General features: G+C 39.4%; 1 protein-coding gene across 1 annotated transcript; it reads left to right on the forward strand.

Moving 5' to 3' along the window:
- The first annotated feature begins 2,089 nt into the window (after window positions 1–2,089).
- On the forward strand, window positions 2,090–6,858 carry ABCD (ATP binding cassette subfamily D). Its single transcript, XM_066725978.1, has 8 exons — window positions 2,090–3,925; window positions 4,013–4,251; window positions 4,456–4,833; window positions 4,904–4,998; window positions 5,082–5,268; window positions 5,349–5,446; window positions 5,528–6,202; window positions 6,272–6,858. The coding sequence occupies exons 1-8, from the start codon at window positions 3,315–3,317 to the stop codon at window positions 6,317–6,319; spliced, it is 2,331 nt and encodes a 776-aa protein (XP_066582075.1). The 5' UTR covers window positions 2,090–3,314; the 3' UTR covers window positions 6,320–6,858.
- The last annotated feature ends 3,024 nt before the right edge of the window (window positions 6,859–9,882 follow it).

Below are 9,882 nucleotides of genomic sequence, written 5' to 3' on the forward strand. Positions count from 1 at the left end.
AACTAAATTCCCGCTCGTACGAGCCACGTCAGCCACGTGATTAAGCCGAGGCATGAAATTAGTTTAATCGCTTATTGAAAATACGTCAGAGGAGAGGTTGGAGCAAAAGTCTCGGGCAAAAAGATCCAGCTGGTAGCGTCATCGTAAAACTAGTTTTAACGACAACAAGGCTTCCTAGGTACTGCGAGCCAGTGTTCATGCAAAAAGTGACGTTGCACAATAATATTACGTTATATAGGGAGAATTTGGAGTCGTAGAAAATAAACGTTGTGATTCAACGTGGTCGCTTTAGAATTTCAAAATCTGGCTGAGGAGCGATTACTTGTATACACTGTGCTTTGTATAATTTGACGAGAATTTCTAGCCAGGTTTTTTTTGACGAGGAGAAAGAAAATGGCAGGAAATGTGCGTGGCGCGAGGATGAGAAGAATGGGATTTGAGCGAGTGTCAAGTGTAGCCACGCCTCGATGTATCACGCATGCTCGATTGCTCGCTTTGTTCGATCATATAAACTTTACTCGACAATGAAACGTAAAAAGATCGTACGAATGCTCTGAATGCTTTACTAAAAAAAAAACGGGTGAGCTATTCTTCCTCTGTTATTATTTTGCATTCAAATTGAGCCAAGGCATACTAAACGTGATATTACACATCAACATTGATAATTAACGTTTAACTATCGCGAATCCAGTTGTAGCGAGTGTTCGAATTTTAACATAATTATAAGATTAATTTGCGAAATTATAAATTTAAAACAGAGATATGTACCTTGTGTGGAGTCCGTAATTATTTCTTATTACACGTGGTATAATATGTATATGTATATAGTTTAGAAGAAGAAAAAACGATGGAAACAACCGAGAAATTATTCTGCTTCTGCTATAATTGCGTTGGGAAGATGGTTCTTCGTCTTACGAGGCGAGAATAATTTTTTGATCACTTCGATGCTTTATCGAAGTCGACTGAATATTATGTGCAAAATTGCAAAATTTAATTCAACGTTGATAAAAGGAAAGGTTGAAATTAAGAGATACGATAATGTCCCGACGGCAAGTAACGCGAAGAAAAAATCATGAGTCGAAGTCCCCTTTTATACAACAAGTTTGACTGCAACAATCTCCAAACGAACATTTTATTATAAACTTCGTGGAATATCAATGATTGATCCTAGACCGCTCTTCCGTTGCATTCACTTGAAAAAGAAAAATAGATTAAAATTATAATGAAGTTAGAAATGAGTTTGAGTCCCAGTGAATTGAAATATTGGAAAGTCGCGCGAATAGCTGGTCAAGTTCACCGATAGAAGTCGAGGGCTGAAGTAACAGGAAACACCGGTAGAACAAGTTACGCTGTTGTTTTGCTTTTGCTCATATGCCGCTATCTTTTCACGACGAGCGAAAGGAACACGCATAATAACGGCGTTACGGTACATGGCTCGATGTGGGTTTCAGACTCTTCCTCTTTTTACATTTAGCACAAATCACCTCTTGCGAATTCCAAATTACATCTGTACTTCATACACGACGCGCTCTATCATCCTGTGTAATTCCAATGATCGTCGGACGGTACACGAAAGTCGCAGTACACGCTCGAGCCCGTAATAACAACGATGATAGGAAGATCGAAGAACCTAGTTAAAAAGATTCTGGATCGATCAGTGTTGTCCCAGCGATGGAAATCACGATAGATAAAATAAACCCCGAAGATTAGTTTTAAGGTAAACAACTTTTTTAAAATAATAAACAAAAACATAATAGTTCAAGCGTAAATAAAACGATTGAGATTCCTGTATGATTGTTTACAAAACGCTTTGGACTATGGCATGGAAGTTGACTAGAATGGCGTTCCAATTAATTCGTTAGAGAAGAGAGCGTGGTGAGTAGATGATAGACGAGGGAGCACTGAAAAACAACGAGTTTACAAAGTGTTGTTATGACGCTGACGCGTTGCTTGGTCGCCGAGTCCGATGAAGTCCGATCTACTGCGAGTGTATCGTGTATGTCTGGGTAGCTTTGTATTGAGACTGCAGCGAGAGAGAGAGAGAGAGAGAGAGAGATAAAAGGAGAGGGATAGCATTGGTAGTGTAGTGTAATAGTAGGAGCAGAGGTAGAGAGGTTTGCAAGGTACACATAAGTGGGAATATGAGCAAGCAGAGAACGAATGGGCGAGCGAGTCTACGAGATAACGATATATGCGCCGCGAGCAGTTGTGAGAGATGGCGGGACGACCAACGGCGGTCGGCGAATAACTGTGAGAGTTTGCCAGAACGAGAGAGGAGGGAGATATTAAGAGAGAGACTAAGAGAGGCTTCGAACGGACGAGACGTCGAGACGGGTACGGGAACGGATCGACCGCGACAAACTTCGCTACTCACGATTCACGAACAGTCGCCAGCTGGTGGCCGATCTACGTGGATCTTCTTCTCTTACTCCGCAGTCCACGCGATCTCAGACTCATTTCCCTCCTCCATTTCCACTACACCACTACCACCTCCCACGACACCAGGCCAGTTTTCCCAATTTCCTCTCTGCTGCAACGCAACTTCGTAACGCTCGGCAAACTGTGCAACATTCTGGATTTCTTAGGCAACCTCGCAACTAACAAATTCATAGGCTGCTCTCCTTGTTGCTCTCTCAGTTGTTCGCATCTAGTGAAATCGTCGCAGTTTGTGATTACACTGATATCTGCCCAGAGAGATAATTCATCGATAAGTCTCTTTCTCCCACTCTCTCTCTCTCTCTCTCCCTCTCTCGGCAGTGTTGAAAAGTGACTTTTGATCCATGAGACATAAGTGAGAAACAAGGCAGAGAGAGAAAGAGAGAGAAAACGTCGAGAGAAGAAAAGTCTTTCGACGAATCATTTTTAAACGAGATGCCTAGCTGCCATGCGTGATATTACATTGACACAGCAGAACAATTGTTTGTATCGTACAACTACTGACTCACGTACTGCTCACTTCTGTGCTATCGTTATTTATTCTCTTCCGATACACGCTCGTAAAAGCGTATACCTGGAGAGAAAGAAAAGGGAAGAGGAGGTTTGCTTTGTTCTTGCTTCGTGGCATTCGATCTGTTCCCGTTAGAAGGTTTTAGTCCCTTTTGAGGCTTGCTGCAGGAAGGAAGTCGGATTTCAGAGTGGAAAATAGCGTTTCTATTTGATGCGTGGTTGCTTGTGTACTCACGTATAAGTGTATATTGATGTGTCATTGGCAATTGATGCAGTGAGAGCAATCTAAGAGAGGAAAAAGGGCAAAAGGGCACGATAAAGTGCAAGTTGACAGAAGAATCAAGAGGGCTCGATGAAATTCTGCCAGAATGTCGTCGGTATTTTCAAAACTAATTGACAAAGCGTCTACGAGATACGGTATCCCTCAGGACAGGCTGACAAAAGGCGTCGTGGGCACAGTGACGGTTCTCTACCTGTTGAAACTCGGTTATCCATACATTGCCGCCAGAGTGCGAGACTGTCGCAGTCGAAGTAACAATAACAAAAATAAAATCGAGGAAGATGAAAACGAAAACACAGAGGATTATGAGAAATTGTGCGAGAAAAATCATATTCGGGCCTCTCTCGAATGGGACCCGGATGAGAGGATCGTCGCTAAGAAAAAGACGAAGGAACAAGTGACCTTTGGTTTGGATAGGGTTTTTCTCAAACAGCTGATTATGTTGCTGAAAATCATGGTACCTGGATGGAGAACCAAGGAAGCTGGACTTTTAACTTGTGCAACACTCACTCTTCTTGCCAGGACTTTCCTATCCGTGTATGTAGCCACTCTGGAAGGGGAAATAGTCAAGAGAATTGTTTTGAAGGATGTTAGAGGATTTGGCATGATGCTAGGGAAGTGGATCGCTATTGCCTTTCCAGCCACTTTCGTTAACTCTGCTATTAGGTACTTGGAAGGTCGTCTGGCACTTAGCTTTAGGTATATCTTACTTATATTATATTTACTCAAAGAATTATTTTCTTATATATTGACTTTTTACCTTACTTATTATATTTTTTTTTCTAGGGAACGTCTTGTAAAATATGCTTATAGAATGTACTTGAGCCAACAAACTTATTATAGAGTGTCTGCTTTAGACACTAGGCTTGGTGGTGCTGAACAAAGACTGACAGATGACTTGTCCGAGTTAGCCAGCTCTGTTGCTCATCTTTATTCTCATTTAACAAAACCTTTACTCGACTGTGCTCTAGTGGGTATCGCACTTATGTCCTTTTCATCACAATTGGGGGCTAGAACTATACCAGGTATTTTACTATTTTGTATGAAGGAAGATAATAGAATATTGAGATAGTGCAGTGCAAAAAATTTAAGAAATGAAACTGCAGGTGATACCCATCTGATTTAAATACTGTTTTATATGCTATTTAAGCTAATTATTAAATATCTTAAATTAATAGTGCTATACATTTCTCAAAATAATTTTTTTTAATAATCTTCCCTTTTTACAGGACCTTTACTAGCAGCTGCAGTAATTGGTTTGACTGGTCAAGTTTTACGTGTTGCATCCCCTCGTTTTGGACAATTGGTTGCTGAAGAAGCAACGAGACGTGGTCGATTACGAGAAGCTCATGCTCGAATTAGCGCACACGCAGAAGAAATCGCGTTTTACGGAGGACATAAAACGGAGCATCGTTATCTCACAACAGCCTATAAGTCATTGGTCTCACATTTACGACATGTTTTAGCTCTTAAATTATGGTATGTGATGCTGGAACAGTTCCTTATGAAATACGTATGGTCCGGTACTGGACTTTTAGTTATTGCTTTGCCACTGCTCTACAATTCCGGTGGTAAGAGTAAACACTTGAGCCACGGAGACGGCGATGGTAAGCAATTATATTATTCAGTCATTTAAGCATAACCGACAACTCCTAATTAACATTCTACTTTATTCAGGTGCTGTGAGCGAACGAACGAGATATTTAACGACATCCAAGAATCTTCTTGTTTCTGGAGCAGATGCTGTTGAGAGACTGATGTCTTCTTACAAGGTTTATATTCTTCCTTTTTTTATGAATTATAATCATGTGGTATATCGATCATCATAAGAATAAAATATTTTTTATTTTTATAGGAATTGGTAGCTTTAGCTGGATATGCAGCACGCGTAAGCGAGATGTTGGATGTTTTCAAAGATGCTGCACTTTGCAAATATAAAAGAAATGTGGTTTCTAACATACCAGCTAAGCCGTCGAATGGTCATAATCATCAAGCTATGTCAAATATGATAGAATTCCAGGATGGAATACCTTTGATAAAAGGTAAATTTAATTATATCGACGATTTTCTTCAATCAAATGTGTTTTCCAAAAGTACTTATAACATATACTCTTTGTTTTAGGTATCGTACGTGAAAGTTTGGATGGCAGTATAAGTTTAATCGATGTACCAATAGTCACTCCTAATTGTGAAGTTATCGTATCCAGCTTGGCGATCCATGTAAGATATTTAACATCTTTTCTCGCTCCGTTTCTCTGCTGACACACATGGACTTCATTGATTTAATTCGACTTCCTACAGATTCAACCGGGTGATCATTTGCTGATCACTGGTCCAAATGGATGTGGAAAAAGCTCATTGTTCCGTGTGATTTCTGGTCTGTGGCCAGTTTACGGAGGAACATTGATAAGACCGGCAGAAACTTACTCTCTTCGAACCGGAAGACCAGCACTATTTTACATACCGCAAAAGCCTTATATGACTGTTGGTTGTCTTCGCGACCAAATTATATACCCAGCTGAATCAAAGACGGAAAAATGCTCCGACGAAGAATTAATGAAGTTGTTAGATATAGTAGATTTGCGTAGTTTGGTTGAACGAGAACCAGATGGCTTAGATGCTCTTGGAGATTGGGATTCCACCCTTTCCGGTGGGGAGAAACAAAGATTGGCTATGACGCGGCTATTTTATCATACACCTCAGTACGCCTTGCTGGATGAATGTACCAGCGCCGTAAGCTTTGAAGCCGAGAGTGCAATGTATGAAAATGCAAAAAGTAGAGGTATCACTCTTCTCACCATCACGCATCGCGTGTCTTCCCTCGCCAAATTCCATAAATTGGTACTGCGATTTGACGGAGAAGGAAATTGGGTAATGGGCGAATTGGATGCAGAGAATGGAACAGTATTATTGAATCAGGAGCCAGAAGCAACCAAGCAGGACGAAGGGAAAGGTGGTCATTATCAAATGTTACAGGTACGTCCTTATTTTCTCATCGAATCTTATTTAATTTGTATGATTAATCGCATCGTTCTTTTTTTATAGGATCTCCGTGGCATTCACACTGAAGAAACTTATGTTGGGATTAGTTGAAGAGTCCAAAGGAAAAGAAAAACAAGAAAAATTTAGCGAAATTAATTTTTATGATATTAGCAAACTTACTTGTTTCGTTTTTCAATTTAAGAAGCTGTATGTTGCCACCCAACCGTGATTAGTAGGTTTATTTTTATACAAACAATAAAGTCCCGTTTTAGCCTTTTTCTACTGAAATGCAAATCCATGTGCCTTTATATTGTAATATATTAAATTCATAATGTAAGACTCGATAGTCCTGTTGTTATAAGACTGTGTCTTTTTCTATTTAAATATATTCAAGAGAAACAGCGTGTGATTATTATCGCAGTGTCTTTATCGCAGTGTCTTTATCGCATTGTGGCTTACTCGTGCTTCAATAAACTGCACGAATTATTAGCATTTGCTAAATTATCTGAACAATACAAACTTCTACCAACAAGCGTTATAGTGAAATTGTTATACCTACAATTATAAATGTATTTTTTAAACATATTGTTATAACCGGATGATATTTATTTGATTTAAATAAATATTCAGAATAAACTTACTCTTCTATTTTCCCGACTTGATCCATCTTTCTACCAAAACTTTATTAGTTCTACAAATATATTTTCAAGCAGAAAACTAATCATACCAGAGTTACTTTAAAATAATTTATATCTAAAATTATGATAATTTGAAGGAAAGGGGGCAAAAGTTTCTCCTAAGAAATAATGATTAGAAAGACAGTCTATTGATAGATAAAAGGGTGAACGAATAGAGTTGCGGGGTAAAAAGAAGAGAAAGAGAATGATTCGGATTAGGGTTTCTTTCATGATAGGCGCAGCTGAAAAATCAGTGCTGCGTAGAGCCGTACATTAATTTGTACAGGCAGAGAAATTTAATTACGTATATTTCTTTGTTTTGAAGGACCGGTAAAGGCGGCAGGGGTGATTCCAGGGAACGGAAGACTTACAATTTCCGATGAGCTTACCTCCGGGAAACCCTGCAAACGCCAAACGTCGATACGCCCGCTAGCAGCCATCTTGGGGGGTTGTATACCTCTTTTCGACGTTCGTGCAATACTCTGCCACTCTGGAGCAATTTCACTGCTACAGCAACCAGTACTCAGTAGCAGTGACAGTATTCTACGTATCACTTTGCTCCTCTATTCTTCACTTTTTAACATTAGAATCATTTTTCACATTTACTCTATCATTCGTCTTACAAAATAATATAAAAAATCATCCAAATTCTTTATTATCAACTTCAAATACACCCTTGGCATCTACTTAATATTTGATTAAACCAAATTTATTGGCAAGTAATTAAGTTCCTCGAAAATTTTTCAGTATACATATGTACAACAAATTGTAACAAATTTATTATTGTTACACCAATCACTAATTTTTAGCGTCTACATCCCCTTTTCATCCTGCTTTACCACAAGACCGTTTTTCCGCTTAATAATTCAATCTTGTTAAAATCTTTTTTTCATAGCTTGAAAAATCAACAACGAAATGATGAAAACTTATCGAGTAATCTCTTAAACGTTTTGAACTAACACGATCACACTTATGTGCTTCTTCTCAAGGAATAATAAAAAAGTAATATAAAAATTAGATAATTTATTTCACGATAATAACATTATAATTGCAATGACACTTCTCATGTTAAGACGAGTTCATACATAGCGAACTGAACTGACTTTAACCTATCGAAAGGTCACAAGACTCGTTGTTTTCTTTTTGGTTCAGTTTCTAGTATTTCGTTTGGAATATTAATATGAGGAAGTCTAAATTTAAGTCGGAAGCCTTTTTGCATCTCGAGTTTCGTATTTTGAAAAAGGGTTATGTTATGGGGGAGAGGCACGAGGATTTCTTTGTGTCGCGCATCTGCCGGTGAAGGACAGATGAGCATGAGACTGAGATGAAGAGAGAGGTTAAGAAAACATGGCGAGAGAATCAGCAAGATGATTAGCGCCTGTAGCGGCTGTAACTGAAAGTTAATGAAAGTATATCTAGTGGTTCTTGAAGGATTAAGCGCCCGTTGGCAATAACATCGTGGCGTATCCGGTTTGGAGAGCCAAGTCGTTTCGTGTCGTGTCGTGTCGTGTCGCAGCGTGCTGCGTCGGCCAAATAGCCGATTGAATTACAAGCGGCGCGTGCCAGCCGGCCACCATCCTTCTGCCTACCGCAATGAAACACATACAATAAGCTTCCTAGATCCTTATCTAAAAGAGATAACCGACTGGAGAAAGAAGCTTCGACCTTCTCTCTTGCTATACATTTTTTTCTTCTCCCTTCTTATTAAACCACACCCCCTAAATTTTCTCCCTCTCCCCCCACCTTTCCACGCTTCTCTCTAGGGCCTTCAAACTTTTCGGAGTAATCCGATAGTTTGATTGAAATCTACCTAGATAGCGCTCTTATGACGAACAATCCTAACTAAAGTTTCCCACGTAAAGTTTATCTTCGTACAAAACGGTGCTATCGAAATTTTCAGTAACAATGTGTATTATATAAATCATTAATAAAACCTTAAATAAATTATAAGACACAAGCAGTATTGTTAATTAAATTTGAGAGTGATCCATCATTCTTTTTCCACAATTGTAGTTTTTAATGAAAACGAAAAGCAGAGAAGCCCTATTTCGAGGGGTTTTGTAAAAATTACCTTATTGATTTATACAAGAACGTTGGAGGAACGGTAGGTCTGGATCGGCTGTTTGCGTAGTGGTAACGCACAGTTGGATGGTAAGAATAGCGAGAGGAAAGGTAATTAAGTGGACGCAGAGTGAGTGGTGATCTGATCGGTAGCATCTCGAAATCCGTGGGGTTGCGGTGGGGCTGTGGAAAGGTTCATTGGGAGCATAAGAGGGGGAAGGGGGGGCCTTTATCACGTGGCCGGATAATCCGTGAAGCAATCATCACTCGGACCAGCCCATCCCTGGCCTTTTAATCGCTCCAACAATACCGTCACTGTCATCTCATCCACTCGACCAATCACTCACACCACCATTCATCGTGTAACAGTTATCTTCCCAAATAGCTCGTAGAAAAATATCGTTGAGCTCGAAACTGCCCGTTATACGTTATCACGCATGTATATCCGAATTTATTGCAATTGGAAAATTTCATCCTCAACGATTTTCCCAATTTGTTTCACTCTGCTCCGATTTCAATACGAACGAAATATTCGTTCTACGTGGGTTTATTTACATTTTAATTGTAGGAAATACAATCGTTGAGCGAGAAAAGATGGAATGGTTTTTGATGATTTTTGTTACTCGTAATTACGCAGAGATTGCTTTATTAAATCGTTGGGGTGGATGATGGTGATGGTAGATGAGATAAAACGGTAGATATTACGCATGATTAATCTGCATTGACCCTTGATCATAAAGGTAAACGAGATCTTTCGCAAACTATTTATTCGCGACTGTTATCTCTCTATCCCTTTCAGGTGCGAGTAAACACAGGTGTCTGGTCCGAGTACCTGTGTAGAAGAGGAGTGTGAGAAAGGGGGGAGGGGGGGATAAAAAAAGATACAAAACAATTTGGATCACAACTGTGGTCAAAATAATATTAGGGAAAGTACAA

The sequence above is a fragment of the Prorops nasuta genome, unplaced genomic scaffold (assembly GCF_024137725.1).
Source record: "Prorops nasuta isolate Cenicafe-Biocafe unplaced genomic scaffold, Cenicafe_Pnas_1.2 PNAS00004, whole genome shotgun sequence".
Classification (NCBI taxonomy): domain Eukaryota; kingdom Metazoa; phylum Arthropoda; class Insecta; order Hymenoptera; family Bethylidae; genus Prorops; species Prorops nasuta.